We start from the raw sequence: 17,447 nt of genomic DNA on the forward strand, positions 1-17,447 counted from the left end.
GAAATTAAAAAGGATAATGGTCCCTGACCTCAAAGAGTTTACAGCGTGCCTAGTAAGAAAGATGACTGGTAACCAAGTAACTAATACAAAAGAGAGGAAGAGTATAGGGGAGAAATACTAATAAAGTATTGCTAGAGAGCCCTGAGAAGTTAGAGATTACTTCTGACCAGGTGAAGATCAAAAAATACTTCATAGAAATGGTTGCTTTGAAAGTAGGTTGGTGTGTAGGTGGAATTGAATGTAGTGTGATTATATTTTTTCATCAACCTACCTTGAGTATCTACCGATTGTAACGTTTTAAAAGGATCCCCCCCTCAATTTGTTTTCCCCTAAACACTGCTTTGCCCCTTGCCCCCACCCAAGACCCCCAAACCTCATGGAAAATGACAAGTTTTCATCTGGTTTTGTTAACACATTGTCCTTTCTTTTCCTTCCCTGTGAACTAATTGTTAGCGCGCGCGCTCTCTCTCTCTCTCTCTCTCTCTCTCTCTCTCTCTCTCTCTCTCTCTCTCTCTCTCTCTCTCCTCTCTGTCTCCTTCCCTCTTTGTCTCTCTCTTTCTCTCCCCTATCCTTCCTTCCTTTCTCTCTCCCCTTTCTATGTCTCTCCTCACTCCTCTCCCTCTCTTCTTTCTCCTCCTCTCCCCCTACTCCTCCTACATCCTTATTTTTGTTTATAACATCTGTAGGTTCCACTAACCTGCTGATTCACCATGTGTCACATGATGTTTTAAATAAGGAGGAGATGAGACTGACTTCGAAGGGAATTGTTCTGTGCACTACCCACTCCCACTGAATGTGAATGTGGGGGCACTTTTCATTATGTTTTTTTGTTAGTGATTTTTTAAAAGATCTGCATAGTCTCATATAGGTGTGATTGATTCCTCGTATCTATTGGTGATTCTTTCCCCTTCTCCTCTAAACCCATCTCTTTCTTTTCCCTCTCTTCTTTCTGCCTGAACCTTTTTCTTCCCTTTCCTTTTATCATCTCTTTAATCTCTACAAATTGAAAGTCTTCATTGAAGACTGGCTTCCTAAAGACCTTTGCCAACTTTTCTTTCTTCTGCCTCTTCTCCTATTCTACCTCTTTTCGTTTCTCTCTGCCTTCCATCCTACAGCTTACACCTTCAAATACCCATAAGATTTTCAAGGATACCTACAATCTTTGACTGCCAAGGTCATTTAACTTTAGAGATGGAAGGAACCCTAGAACAGGGATTCTTAGTCATTTTTGTGTCACCCCTTTGGCATTTTGAAGCCTTTGTCTTCTCAGAATAATGCCTTTGGGGGGGGGGCAATTGGGGTTAAGTAACTTGCCCAGGGTCACACAGCTAGTAAGTATCAAGTGTCTGAGGCCAGATTTGAACTCAGGCCCTCCTGAATCCTGGGCCGGTGCTTTATCTACTGCAACACCTAGCTGCCCCCAGTGCTTTTTTTTTTAATGCATAAAATAATATACATATAGTTCTAAAGCAAACCAATCACACTACAATGCAATTATCAAAAACATTTTTTTAAGTTTAAATTAAGTTTTTAAGTTTGTTAATTCTTATCTCCAGGTTAAGAATCCCTGCTCCAGAGGTCATCTAGTCTAGCCATTACAGTGTGGCAGATGTCCCTCTTCAATATTCCCCCATAAGGGATATATACATCCTCCACATAAATGACAATGAGAGAATTGTATCTCCAAAGATAGCAGAAGTAACCAAGGTGTGGCTGATTTTGTAGAAGGGTCATTCGTGTGTATATGTGGGGGGGTGGGGGGCAGTGAGGGTTAAGTGACTTGCCCAAGGTCACACAGCTAGTAAGTGGCAAGTGTCTGAGACCAGATTTGAACTCAGGTCTTCCTGAATCCAGGGCTGGTGCTTTATCCACTGCGCCACCTAGCTGCCCCTAGAAGGGTCATTCTTACCCAACCCTTGGTGTTCTCTGTGCCTGAGAAATTAGCCTCCAAACACAATTCGTGGACTTTTTCCCCATGAGGGAGAGTCCCCTAAGAACATCAGGCCTCATGGAGCCATCTTGCTTTACCATAAAAAAAGTTGCTCACTTGGCTCTTTTGTTCTTTTTCCTATTAAAACAATTGTTGGAGGGGCAGCTAGGTGGCGCAGTGGATAGAGCACCAGCCCTGGAGTCAGGAGTACCTGAGTTCAAATCCGGCCTCAGACACTTAACACTTACTAGCTGTGTGACCCTGGGCAAGTCACTTAACCCCAATTGCCTCACTAAAAAAATTTAAAAAAACAAAACAAAACAAAAAAAACCAATTGTTGGGCAGCTAGGTGGCACAGTGGATAGAGCACCTGTCCTGGAGTCAGGAGGACCTGAGTTCGGATCCAGCCTCAGACACTTAACACTTACTAGCTGTGTGACCTTAGGGAAGTCACTTAACCCCAATTGCCTCACAAAAAACAAACAAACAAACAAAAAAACAATTGTTTACTGTGCTTTGCTCCACATACTTTACTACCTTCTGTCTATCCCTCACATACATCTCCATCTCCCTCCTGAGGGCATTTTCCTTGACTGTCCCGAGTTCTTAGAATACTCTCATTCTTCATATCTGCTTCCAGCTTTCCCTAGCTTTCTTCAGCTCAAATCCCACTTCTTAGAAGAGGACTTTCTGGGTCCCTTCCCACACTTAATAGTGCCTTCTCTCTGAAATCATCTAACATTTATACTGTATATATCTTGCCTAGACATAATTGTTCTACATTCCTTTTCCCAAGGGATTGAGAGTATTATTTTTATCTATGGGAACAGAACTAGATAGATTGGGTTGAAATTGCAGAGGGAGAGATTCCAGTTTGATGAAAGGGGAAAATCTTGAAAATAATTCCTGGAGCTATCCAGGAGTTGAATGGCTTCTCTTGGGAGCTGGTGATTTTCCTGTCACTGGAGACAGAGGTTGGATGACCACTGGAACAGAATGTTATAGAAAGGATTCCTGTTTAGATATGGGTTAGAGTCTATGATCCTTGGAGTCTTAATAATAATAATAAATGATAATTAATAATAATTATAATAGCTAATGTTTATGTAATAAGTACTATGTGCCAGATACTATGCTAAGAATTTTACAAGTATTATCTCCTTTGTTCACTCAACAAACCCTGGGAGAAGCTCCATTTTACCCATGAGGAAAGTGAGGCAAGCGAAGGTTAGTGACTTGCCCAAGGTCACACAGTTCATGTCTGAGGCTGCATTTGAACCCAGGTTTTTCTGAATCCAGACTTAGTGCTCTTATCTGCTGTATCTTCTAGCTGTCCTGCTCTCCCCAATTCTTAAGATTCTGTGATTCTTTGTAAAAGTAGCATCCAAGACTACTTGTCTCAGCATTTTAAGAGTCCTATACTGAAATTTAGAGGTTCTGGGGTTCAAATATATAGGCTTTACCACTTACTAGATGTGTTACTTTTGTCAAGTCCTTTTTACTTTTTTTTTAACCTTATTTTTCTTATCTGTAAAATGGCGGGGGCGGAGGGGGGGTGGATAAGATGAACTTCCTTCCATAGCTAGCATTCTATGATTTTAAGCATAATGATGTATAGATATTCAAAGAATCTGTGCTTTGTCACTTTGAGGAACTCCCAATATGAAAACTCCCTCCACCTTTATAGTCCCATGAATCCTATTCAATTTCTGGAGAAAAATAGAAATTAAGTGATTTGCTCAGGATCATACAGCTAATAATTGTGACAAGCAGGATTTGAATCCAAGATTTCTTGACTACAAACCCAATACTATCCACCATGCCAGCCACCTCTAAGTAAATAAATCATGTGTTTTATTGAGGGCTTTACTGAAGTATATACATATAACAAGTCCTGGTCAGTCTTGTGTTTGCTTCCTTAAATTATTGTTTTTTAATTTGTGAAGCCATACCTTTATTGTGATTTCTTATTAAATCCATTTTCTTCTCCTGCCCCCTGCCTTTTGTGAGATTTTTTTTTTCTTCCTTGAACATGTCAGTGGTAGTCACAGAAACCAATACAATCCTGGAAACACATAAGGTGTTGACATAAAGAAATAAAATGCTAATATGATAAATAAAATGAGAATATGATTTTTGTGGGTTTAGCATAAGGAGCTGTTCCTCTGGCCTCAGGTAGGGTAATTAACTGCTCATGTTGTTCATCTGACCAGGACCAGAGAGCAGCAGACACTAATTGAAGTCATTTCAAGGTGGGTCACACTCCTACTTGTGAAGGAAAAAAGAGCCTGCTTAGAGAAAGGTGGCTTGGTGCCCACCTGGGGAAGAAGGCCTGCCAAGCATGGCCCAGAGGAGAAGGAGGAAGAGGAGGAGGGAGGCTAGGAAGTAAAGGCATATTGGATTGTGGAGTGAGCTGAAGTCATTTTTCAGTGGCCAGTTTGAGTAAAAGAGAATCCATCGGGTACAATTTTCATCTCTTTCTTTTGTGTTTTCCTTTATTGGATTCTTTTTTTCCCCTCTGAACACTGAAATGCTGAATCTTTTTTTCTGCAGGATGAACAACTAAAGTCACACGAAAGCAAGCTCAAGCAGATTTCCACAGAGCTGGCCGAGCATCGCTCTTACCCGCCTGACAAGAAAGTCAAAGCTAAGGAGATTGATGAATACAAACTGAAAGACCACTACCTGGAGTTTGAGGTATGAGTGGATCATTGCACTTGCCCAAAGGGCCAAATTGTCTATCTGTCTCTCCCTCCTCCCCCTCCTCTTCTTCTTCCCTCTCCTTTCCCTCTTTCTCCTCTTCCTCTACCTCTTTTCCTCTCTCTCATTCTCCCTCCTCGCCATCCCTCTCTCTTTCTCCATGGAGATTAAATGTTTAGGGAACTAGATGGTCATCATTTGTGTTATATATTAACGAGCATATCTATATGCCTATATATACATAAAATGTGTATTATGAAGGCTAAAGCTTCAAGAACAAGGTAGGCAGGTGTCCTTGATGGAAGTCAGAGCTCCCCAGTGTTGGCTCTGGTTTCCTCAGTAAGTAATTGGTAAGCTCCATGTGACTCAATTCTTGACATCCTAGAGTTATCAGGAAGCATCCCCTGCCTGAAGATTACCTACAAACTACTTGCTTGATTGATATTGGGGCGGGGTGGGGGAAGAGAGCTCTCATATCTTTTCCCAAGGAAGATCAATCATGGGAGATATCAAAGGTGAATACAAGATATCTGGGGCTCAGAATTGCAAATTTCCAGTGTTGGAATGTCTCTGGAGTCACTTACAGAGAAAACCAATTGAGGTACACTGGAAAGAACAGTAGCCTTAGATTCAGAAGGCCTGTCTTGAAATCCTGTCTCTAATGTCACACTACACCTGTGACCCTTGGGCAAACTTCCCTGAGCCCATTTCCTCCTCTGTAAAAGGTGAGGGTCAGATTAGATGCCCACTAAAGTCCCTTCAAGCGAAAAACCAAAAACACCCCGCTTAGACATAGACAGCATTGTCCCCACGATCTGGTTCTTGTGACTTGATTTTCAGAACCCAAGTGTCAAGAGTTAATTCTGGAGGAGTGGGGTCAGGGTTGTTCCACACCCATAATTTAATCATCATGGAGACTCCAGGTGAGGAAACTCCCTCTGCCAGTACAGATTAGCAAATCTTTTGCAAACTGTATTTTTAAGGAGGTTGCCATTTGCCCAAGATCACATAGCCAACATGGGTTAGAATTGTAACCTAAATCCAGGTCCTTGCTGCAAGGTCAAAACTCTGTCTTCCATGCACACTGCTACTCATTAAGCTTGACATTTATTCCTATTAAATGTCGTCATGTTGCATTTAGCCCAGTACTCTTAACCAAATAATGTCAAATTCAAATGGAAATGGAGGCCACTAAACCATACATAAGGATCCCTACAGGCCACAGATTGACTTAGAAAACTACATATTAATAGTGTCTATGTTTTATTGGCTTTTAAAATTTGTTTTTCTTATGTGTTTCCCAGTTATGGTTCAAGCCACACTCAGGAGTGGTGCTGGCCACATTTTTTGACACCTCTGTTCTAGGCTGTTAACTCTAGATTCTGACTCCCTCCTCCAGTGTGTTAGCTATCTTTCCCCGATTTCTGTCAATTGCAGATTGGGTAATTGTGTCATCTATGCCTTTATCAGAGTTCTTGATAATGCTATAGAAATAGCCTGAGGCCAAGCACCTGGGATACTCCTCTGGAGACCTCCTGCCTTATTGACATTGAAGAGTCCAGACTTTCAACCGTTTTGGAGTCTGTCTTCTCTTTTGTATTCCATAAGGATAGTATGAGATACTTTATCAAATGATGTACTTAACTATGACATTCTCCTGATCTATTAGTTTAATAACCCTCTCAAAAAAAGAACTAAAGGATAGTTTGGCATCTCCCACCCTGCTTGGCTGTATTCCTTTTGGATTTCTTTGACTTCACTCTACCTCAGTCTCTATGGGTTTTCCCATCCTTTAATATATTTAATCATATTCATCACATCTTATTTCATTGCATTCACATACTACAACATGCTTAGCCATTCCCAATCCATGGTCATCTACTTTGTTTCCAGTCATTGGTTTACATTTTAAAAAATGATGCTATAAATATTTTGGTCTATATTGTATTTTTTTAGTATTGATTTCCTTAGGTAATATGCTGGATACTAAAGTCTGTGTGTCAAAGGCTATGGATGCTTTCGTTCTTTTGTTAGCATAACGGCAGATTGTGTTCTAGAATGATCATACTGATTCATAGCTCCTCCAGCCATGGAGCACCCATTTCCCCCCAACCCTTCCAACATTGACTCTCCCTTATTTTTCCATGTTTACCAGTTTGCTGGGTGTGAGGCAGAACCTTGAATTGTTTTGACTTGCATTTCTTTTATTATGAGTGACTTGGCCTATTCTATCACATGGTTGTTTATAGTTTGCAATTCTTCTTTTTGGAACTGTTTGTATGTTTCTCTCCTTTACCACTTAACCATTGAGGACCAGCTTTCATTTCCATACTCATATTCAATCTCCTCATCTACTTCCTTTGGCTGTTCTTATTTAGTTACTCTATTTCTACATTCCCCAACATTAGTAAAGGTCTGATTCTATAATCTACAGACTAGTAAATAGATTATAGCACTCTGGAACCTATGTATGTACATGTATGTATGTATGTGTGTGTGTATATATACACATTGTTGTTGTGGCAGATACCATTACCATTACCACTATGGTCAGTCCATCACCATGTTGATAATTTCTCTAGATGCTCTCCAAACCTTGAGGCTTTCCTTTCCAGTCATAGCAGCCAGAAGGACTAAAGCAGTCTGTCAATAGGTACATCCGTTTTGTCTGCAGATATTTGTATATCCAGAAAGGTCTCCCAGGCAGCAGAAGAAGGTCTGTCCTTACTCTCCAAATATCTGAGGAAGATAGCTCTTGAAGACAGCGACCTTGACCATTCAGCCGTGCATTCTTTTGGAGAAGTCTGGGATTTGTGAAAGAATGAAAACTCTCCAGAGTCTAGCAGTTGTCTTGCTTGTCCCTGGGAATAAGAGTTCTCTAAAAGCAATCACAGTTCTTAGCACTTCCAACGGGGCTTTCAGCCACATACCCCATTTGATTTCACACATGTTAATTAACTTTTACAACACTTCCCAGCACTCAGACACTCACCTTCAGTTTTTGATTCCAGGGGGTCAGAGCTTTTCCCCAGGTTGCCATAAATGACTTTGAGGCAACCCAAAGAACAGTTGTTAGCACTGATTCAGAGGAATGGAAATCGAAGAGGGAGCAGTATTTTAGCTTCCAGAAATGGACTTGGCCTAAGTTTTTGTCACATTTTCCAAAGCATTTTTAAATTTTTCATGCCTTGAGTCTTTAGAATTTGTATGGTTATATTTGAATGTCTTTTATTAATTGCAATCAAACTCTTCAAGGTACTGTAATAGATCTGTGGTGCTGATATAATTACAAACTAAACTTTTTTTGGGTCATAGAGGGATCTTAGAACCAAAGAGAACAGAGTCCTGTTGCCTCAGTTGCAAATGAGGAAATTAAGACCCAGAAAATGGAACTGGCCAAGGCTACAGAGGTAGTGGTGGTAGTCAAGATTCCAACCAGACCCCTCTGATTCCAAACAGAGTACTTTTGCTGCTCTTTGACACTCTCTTGCCTCATGTTCTGCAAATTATTTGCAGGCCACTTTTCCAGAAAACTAGGTGAAATATGAATTTCTATAATGTGAAGTCTACTCCTACTTTGTAATGAGATTGTGTAGAGGAAGCAATATGGCTTAAGGGAAAAAGCATTGGACTTGAGATTCAGAGTTCTAAGGTCAAGTCCAAACTCTCTTGTAGTAGCAATAAGGCCATAGGCCAACCACAGCTAGGTTCCTATTAGTGAGAACAATGAATCCCCTGAAGTAAAGTGATTTGAATCTATTCTGGGGATTTCTACTGGGTTGGAACCACTTACCGTATTTTATATCATTATAGTTTCCCTTGGGGCCAGTTCAGCCACTTCAGGGGGGTTGTTATTATTTGCATTAATTGGACCCTGGCTTCATTCAGCCTGTCAGTGGCTCAGCTTTCTCCTTTGTAAAGGTGAAGCATCCTTCTGGCCTCTTGTAGGCAACTACTTATTTTGTTCTTTGGCAAGGTTAGATCTGATGAAAAAGCTCCAAGGCAGATCATATTGAAACCAGTGAAAGAAAACAGAATAAGGTAAACTGATTATTTCCCATCATATCCCTAATCCATTTTTGTTAGGAAGTTTTTCCTTGTATCAAACCTAAATGAGAGCAAATGAGATAATGTATAAAGTGTTATGCATACTTTGGGCAGTATGCAGATGTAAACTATCATCACCATCATCGTTATTAAACCTGCCTTTCTACACCTCTCACTATGGTACCCCATTGTTCTGCCCCCCTGGGCCTAGCAAACCAAGGCTAATTTGTTCTCCACCATATGTACTTAACAGTAACTACTTCGCAGGGCTGCCAGGGAAATGAATGAATGTATATGAAGCTCTTTGCAAATGTGAAGTATATACAACATGCTATATAAATGTGAACTGTTTCTATAATAGATAATTTCACTGAAGTTCTCCTCTGGTGCCACTTGAGTTGTCAGGCTGAGTCCCCTCCACCGGACTCACCCATTAGCTATTTTAATTTGAGCTGGGGGACCCTTGAAGAAAAATAAAGTGTTGTATTTTACAAGCATCCTTTCCCAAGCTGCTCTCTGATATGTAGGCTGCCATGCTCCTGAAACAGAGAAATGGGAAAGTGGACAATTTCTCTAACAGAATCGAACAGATTTTTGAATACTGTCATTAATTATATGTTAAAGATATCAAAAAAACCAGGTTAATTGTAAAAGATGATGCTTATTTCTGTTTCAGGGGCCAGCAGCCCTAATGAAAAGAGCTGATAGACTTACTTTATGTAGGCAGCAGAGGCTATAGTGATTGCAGAACAGACCACAAATCTCAAATGCATAGTGGTCCCAGGATCATCTTTTGTCCCCTGTCCGTAGCATACAGAATGAATTAAGACTTAGAGTTTGGAAGGGTCATTTGTATTTCAAGGCCCACTTGTTTATTTTACACATGGAGAAAGAAACTAAAGCCTAGAGAGGGTAATGCATTGCCCAAGCTAGTGTTATTGGTAAATCACAGACAGTAATTGCTCTAAATCTTCCAATCTGAAATTCTATAATTCTTTATTGCAGATTCATAAAAAAGGTGTTAATAATGCCTACTTTTAACCAATCTGACTACCAAAAATTATTTTATAGCACTAGAAAAAATAATAACAAAATTCCTCTAGTAGAACAAAAGGTCAAGAACATGAGGAGTATCAGTGGGAAAAAATGTGAAGGAAGGAGGCCTAGCAGTATGAGATCTTAAACTTTATTACAAAGAGGTAATCATCAAAACAATCTGGTACTGGCTAAGAAATATATTGTTGGATCAGTGGCATAAATTAGGTATACAATACACAGCAGTAAATGACCATAGTAATCTAGTGTTTAACAAACTCAGACATCTAAGATTTGGGGACAAGATCTCACTATTTGACCAAAATTGCTGAGAAAACTGGCAAACCATTTGGCAGAAAGTAGGTATAGAGCAACATCTCACACCTTATTCTGAGATAAGGTCAAACTGGGTATATAATTTAGACATAAGAGGTGATACTATAAGCAAATTTTACCTGTCATATTTATGGATAAAGGAAGAAAGTTGGGCAAACAAAAGAGAGCATCATGGGAGGGTGAATGGATAATTTTGATTATATCAAATTTTAAAAATTTTACACAAACAAAACCAGTGCATCCAAGATTTAAAAAGGAATCAGGAAAGTTGGAGGGGTGGTGGTGGATGGAATTACAGCAAGTTTCTGTAATAAAGGCCTCATTTCTCAAATACATTAGAAAACGGAGTCAAATTTATAAGAATACAAGTCGTTCTCCAATTGATAAATGGTCAAAGGAAGTGAATAGGCAGTTTTTGGAAGAAGAAATCAAAGTTATCTATAGTCATATGAAAAAGCACTCTAAATCACTCTTTTATTTTTATTATTGTATATTTTTTAAAATAATAATAAACATTTTTATTTAAAGTTTTGAGTTTTAAATTCTATCCCTTCTTCCCTACCCTCTCCCTAAGGTGGTAAGCTATACATGTGCAATTATGTAAAACATTGTCAAATTAGTCATTTTGTGTAAGAAAACTTGAACAGAAGAAAAAAAATGAAAGAAAGTGAAAAATAGCATGCTTCAGTGTGTCTTCAATCAATATCAGTCCTTCCTCTGGAAGTGGGTCATTCACAGTTCTTCACCCAACAGTATTGCTGTCACTGTGCACAGTGTTCTCTTGGTTCTGCTCACTTCACTGTACATCAGTTCATACAAGTCTTTCCAGGCCTTTCTGAAATTGTCCTGCTTGTCATTTCTTATAGTGCAATAATATTCCATAACAATCATATACCATAGCAGTTTAGCCACCACAAAAAAAGAACTGCTATAAATGTTTGTACAAATAGGTCTCTAAATCACTCCTGATTAGAGAAATGCAAATTAAAACAACTGATATACCACTTCATACCTATCATATTGACTAATATGACAGAAAAGGAAAATGACAAATGTTGGAGGGGGTATGGAACAATTGGGACACTAATGGAGAGCAATTTAAAACTGCATACCCTTTGACCCGGCAAATACCATTGCTAGGTCTGTATCCCAAAGAGATCAAAGAAAAAGGAAAAGAACCTATATGTATAAAAATATTTATAGAAGCTCTTTTTATGGTGCTACAGAATTGGAAATTGAGGGGATACCTCTTAATTGGGGAATGGCTGAACAAGTTGTGATATATGACTGTGAGGGAATACTATTGTGCTATAAGAAATCAGGAGGAGGATGGTTTCAGAAAAACCTGGAAAAACTTATATGAACCAATGCAAAGTAAAGTAAGCTGAACCAGGAAAACATTGTACACAACAACAGCTATGTTGTAGTGATAGTCAACTGTGAATGACTTAGCTTTTCTCAGCAATATAATGATTTAAGACACTTATGAAAGACTCATGATATTAAATGCAGTCTACCTCCGGAGCAAGAACTGATGGAGTCTGAATGCAGATCAAAGCATAATTTTTTTCACTTTTTATTTTGCTTGTTTTTTATTGTGACTTGGATAACATGGAAATATGTTTTACACGATTTCATATGTATAACTGATATTATATTTCTTGCATTCACAATGAGCAGAGGAGGGATAAAAAGGGAAAGGAGAGAATTCAGAACTCCAAAAAAATTTAAATACATGTTTAAAATGAATGATTTTTTTAAAGAAAAAATACTTTTAAAAATTTCACGTTTTTCATTTAAATGCTTTATTAGAAACTATTATCAATGTAAATAACTAAACGTATATAGTAAGCATTTGAACTTAATTTCAACACATAAAGTTTCATAAGTTTTTCAGTTACTTACTCTAAACCCACAACAGAAATTGTTTATCTATCTATTCATATCCACTTTTCCTTTAATATGGTCATAATTAGTTTAGATTCTCCTGTTCTGGCTCTATTTTCTTTCATTTTGCATCATTTAATAAAGATTCTTTGCAGATTTGGGGGGTCATTCTCATACTTAGGAGGTCTTAAATTGCACTGTAGGGGAAGCTAGGTGGCTCAGTGGATGAAGCACTGGCCCTGGATTCAGGAGGACCTGAGTTTAAGTCTGGCCTCAGACACTTGTCACTTACTAGCTGTGTGACCCTGGGCAAGTCACTTAACCCCAACTGCCTCACCAAAAAAAAAAAAAAATTGCACTGTAGTATTCTATTACATGTTAAAATACTTCCAGTTTTTTGTCATTCCTCTTTTGTTGGGGGCAAATGTTGGACATTTAAGTTGTTCCTAGTTTAAGTGGGAAAGGGAGGTTACAATCATACAAAATGCTGCTATGAAAATCTTTGAATCAGTAGCTCTTTTTAAAATCTGTTTTTGATGAAATTTTCAAGATGTGTTCCCAAGGTAGAATTAATGAATCAAAGGGAAGGGCTGTCTTCTGTAAATTTTAGTGCATACTGTCAGATTTCTCTCTGAAAGGATTCTACCAATTTTCAATTCCACAAAAAGTGAGCGGATGAATGTAGAGATTCACCTTTTTTCCAGAAATGCTTATAATCCTTTTAACCCCAGATAAGGAAGAAGAGCTATCATTTTAGTAGAATAATGAATTGTTAATAATAACCTCAGTGGTCATTCTGCCTAAAAATTTCTAGTGATAGAAATTCTTAAAATTGCAGTAACAATGTAATAGCTCCCATCTCCAGAGTACTTCACGGTTACAAAGAGTCTTACATACATAAGCTGTAACTTGTCTGAGGTCACATACATTTAATCGAGGGCAGATCCAGGACTCAACATCATGAGCTTTGTTCATTCATTCACCCAGGCAGTCAATTTCATCCGTTTATTCTTCCAACAAATGTATCACACAACTCTATAATGTGTAATTATAAAAATTTGCAAGGTATTGTGCAAGACACTGGGAGAGATTCAAAGGTAAACCTTCAGATAAATTCACAGCTCTCTCTATACCTTCTGGGACAGACTATGAATACTGACTGTCAGCAAAGATGGCAAAGAAAATGTGTTTTTGTCCTGGTGTTTAAAAAAATGAAACTGTTTCATACAGAGCAGCATACCTTGCCCCAAATGGGCTCTTTGGCAAATCCAGCACAGACAGCTCAGTGGTGTGTCACAGAATGGTTAATTAATGATTTTGCCTTAAGAAATTGCGATGGCTACCTACCCCAGATGTATCTAACATAAGAAAATAAAATTTGGTGGTAGCCCAACCCTTTTTTCTTAGTAAATGGGTCCTCAACAACATAATAGTATTGTAGGATTAAAAACAGAAAGGGACACCAGAATTCACTTAGTTTATCCTCCAGAGGAAACTGAGACCTAGGGTAATAAAGTAACTTGCATAATAAGATCTTTTAGGACCTTATTATCAGGTATGCTCTACAAACCCAAGTCTTCTGATCCTGATATCTTTTTAGGTAAGTTATTAGCTTTCATTGATTTCCTTCCAGCCATCCAAATTCTCAATCTCAGTTTTATCCTTGACTCTTCACTTTGTTTGTTTTTGTTTTTGCAGGACAATGAGGGTTAAGTGACTTGCCCAGGGTCACACAGCTAGTAAGTGTCTAGGGTCTGAGGCCAGATTTGAACTCAGGTCCTCCTGAATCCAGGGCCGGTACTCTATCCACTGTGCCACCTAGCTGCCCCCGACTCTTCACTTTGACACATCCCCCATGACCAGTCATGTGCTGTTATCTCTCCATTCTGTTTTACTTTCTTTATTCATGCTACAACCATCCTTGTTGGGTTCCTCATTACCGCTTGCCTGAACCATTGCATTAGCCTCCTCCTACTGGGTCTCCCTACATCTATTCTTTCTCTTCTCTAATCCATCCCCCGCTATGGCTACCAAGTTATATGTGGGACAATGTCTCTCCTATAGTCAAGAATCCCCAATGGTTCCCCATTGCCTCTAGGAAAAGACAAGCTCCTGTATTTGACATTTAAATGCTTTCACAATCTGACTCTTGCCTGCCTTGCTAGGCTGATTACTTCCCCTGATTTACTTCCCTTCACCAGCCAAATTAGTCTACTTAATATTCCTTATATATGGTACTGCATCTTGAAAGTTCCTGCCTCGAATGACCTTTCTCCCCTCTGCCCTTTGGAATCCATAGCTCCATTCAGAACTTAGTTCAAAAGCTACCTCCTTCAGAGTACTTCTGATTCCTGCAGTCATTAGTGCCCCCAATCACTTTGTATTTGTATTTTACCTGTTATGTGGAATTTGAAAATGATAGTATGGGGGCAGCTAGGTGGCACAGTGGATGGAGCACTGGCCCTGGAGTCAGGAGTACCTGGGTTCAAATCCAGCCTCAGACACTTAACACGTACTAGCTGTATGGCCCTGGGCAAGTCACTTAACCCCAATTGCCTCACTAAAAAAAAAAAAAAAAAGATAGTATGATCAGTCAATCAATAAGCACTTATTAAGGGCCTACTATGTGCACTCTCCTACGTATTTGAGATAAAAGTACAAAATCCTTGCCCTATGAAACTAACATTTTGCCAGAGTGATAGAATATATGTTTATTGTTTATTGGAGTGATAGGATATATGGGATTATATGGTTATTCTCAAACTCAACGCATAATAAATCATGAACATTCTCATCGTCATAGAAATTAATGCAAGTAAAATTATTTCCATTTGACAGAGACAAGATGTTGTTATTCAGTCTTTTTTTAGTCATGTCCAAATCTTTGTGACCCCATTAGGGATTTTCTTGGCAAAGACACTGGAATGGCTTGCCATTTCCTTCTCCAGCTCATTTTACAGATGAGGAAACCGAGGCAAACAGGGTGAAGTGATTTGCCCAGATCACACAGCTAGTGTCTGAAGCTAGATTTGAATTCAGGAAGATGTATCTTCTTGACTGCTGGCCCAATACTGCCCATTGTGCCACCTAGCTACCCTTGAGACAGGGTAATGTAATGGAAAGAATTATAGACTGGGAATTACAGAACCTAGAGTCTAATTCTGGCTCAGCCAGCACCATATCTCCATTCTTCTTTCATTCTCTATTTTTTAGTCTGTAAAAAGGAAAGGGTTAGATTAGATGATTGCTAAGGTCCCCTTGAGCTTTAAAATCTTATTATTCTATAAAACAGGTATTGACTGCCACATAAAAAAATATAAGAAAGCCTTTAAAAAGTGTCATAGAACCACTGGTTACAGACACTGTTGTTTCCTTAAGAATTATGGCCAAGATTTGGGGATAGGTAAAAAACATGTAGAAGCTACTGGCCAAATATATGTCATGGAAACCCCTTAATACCAAAGAAATAACTACTTTGCAGAGAAAGACCCACACAGATACACCTAGCGTCTTCATGGTCAGCAGTCCCATTGTGAGGCTACAGAGTAGATTATTATATTTGTTGGTTTGGGGCTTTGGAGGGGTAAGGGTGGGGAGTGGCTTAAATCCAGAAAACATTGATTAGAAAGGGAATCACCTAATCTCTTATGGGGCTAGCAGCACATGTCTTTTAAGCTGCACAAAAGTGACTTCATCAATGGACATTTTATATACTGTGGAATTGAATGGAGAAAGAAGGTCCAACAACCTAATAGTGCTGAACCTGAAAGAGCAGAAGTCGAAAAGGCTCGGGATGGAAGCACTTCACACAGGCTGCGTCTAAGGACAGCGCTCTCTGGGTTTTCCTGAGCATAGTGGGATGGTTGCAGTGAGCTGCCAGCATTTCTTACTTCTGACATGGATGGATGTTTTATCTTCTTTGTGTGGGCAGGTCTGAGAAGACTGTTGAAGGGGAAGCTGGAGATAGCTTGGGTTCTCTAGGGATTCTTTGCTGTGAGGGAGATGTGTATGTCATATGAAATATCTTGTTTGTACAGCTGGGATGCACCTGCTGTCCTATGGTTTGGAGTGGAAGCTGTTAGCTAACAACATAAATACTGTTGATTACCCTAAATACAATGAAATAGTCAGTTTACAAATACCAGGTGGCTGAGTAGTCCATGCATTTTTTGATTGTTTGTTTGTTCATAGCAAATTCTCTGTTTTATTGTGGCCATCCCTGTGCCATCATCATGGAATGACTGGATTTCTTATCTCATACCACCTTGTATTCATTTCAGCAAACATTCTAAAAGCACCTACTTATATGCAAGGCATTGAGGAATACAACAGAAAAAAATAAAATATTCTTTACCCTCAGGCAACTTATATTCTACCAGAGAGATACAACATGTATGCAGATGTGATGTATTGCATAGAAATTTTCATTTAGGTAATGGTCAAAAATGATCATGTCCTTAAATGGAGTTGTGTGAAGGTAATCTCAGTACCATACCAAATTCCATGAGCTTTACAGAACTTCAGAACTTCACTATCATTAGGTTGTAAGTTCCCTTCATCTCTCCTAAGTTTAGAGAGGAAAAATAGTAATTCCTCCTGTGGTTCCCGATAGCAATATAAGAGCAGAGGGAAATGCTGTTTATTCTGTTAAAGGTTAGTAATAGGCATCCTAGAGAAAGTTACATATCCTAGCCAGGAGCCCAATTTCCTCTCTCTTTTTTTTTGGGGGGGGGGGTGAGGCAATTGGGGTTAAGTGACTTGCCCAGGGTCACACAGCTAGTAAGTGTTAAGTGTCTGAGGCCAGATTTGAACTCAGGTACTCCTGAATCCAGGGCCTGTGCTCTATCCACTGCGCCATCTAACTGCCCCCTCCTCTCCTTTTGCAAAGCCCTTTGTCTAGGTCTACAAGGAGATGCTAAATGCTAGAATCCTGAGAAAAGAGAAGGAGCCCTTAGACCACCACTGCTTTTAGAATTTAACTGCAGTTGAAAATAGAGATGTTTTTTTGCATTGCATTTTGTATCACAAAATAAAAAAGGACTTAAGAAACTCTGAATTGGAATCTAGATAAATACATATGCATCTGATGGGAAAGGAAACCTAGCAACAGTGTTTCTTGTACCAGTTCTGAATAAATGAATAAAGGAAGCAGGGTTGGTCCCATTCATAAGCAGAGTGGGCGGCCACCTTTATCCTGTGGTTGGAGGGAGGGTCACTGAAATGACTTCCTACTTAAAAAAAATATCTCCCCCACCAGCTTTCCACATACTGTAAACTCTCACCATTTGGGTGCCTCTTTTGTGTTAAGGTGCTGTTTCTCTGTAAAGCCCCTATGAAAATGTAAATGAATTAATGAGGTGAGATATTGTAACTGGGAGTCAGAAGACCTGAGTTCAAATCTCAGTTCTGTCCCTAACTTGCTGTGTGAACTCAGGCAAGTCTCTTTATTTTTCTAGGCTTCATTTCCCCAACTAATACCCAGTGCTTTGAAATCAAAGATATATGAAATGGG

At 39.2% G+C, this 17,447-nt stretch overlaps 1 protein-coding gene across 1 annotated transcript in view; it reads left to right on the forward strand.

Moving 5' to 3' along the window:
* The window catches only part of PSD3 (pleckstrin and Sec7 domain containing 3), a 538,748-nt gene that overhangs the window by 505,715 nt on the left and 15,586 nt on the right, over nucleotides 1–17,447 (forward strand). Inside the window, 1 exon segment of the mRNA XM_043989192.1 lies at nucleotides 4,484–4,627. Within this exon segment, the coding sequence (XP_043845127.1) occupies nucleotides 4,484–4,627 (144 nt within the window).

The sequence above is a fragment of the Dromiciops gliroides genome, chromosome 2, assembly GCF_019393635.1.
Source record: "Dromiciops gliroides isolate mDroGli1 chromosome 2, mDroGli1.pri, whole genome shotgun sequence".
NCBI lineage: Eukaryota > Metazoa > Chordata > Mammalia > Microbiotheria > Microbiotheriidae > Dromiciops > Dromiciops gliroides.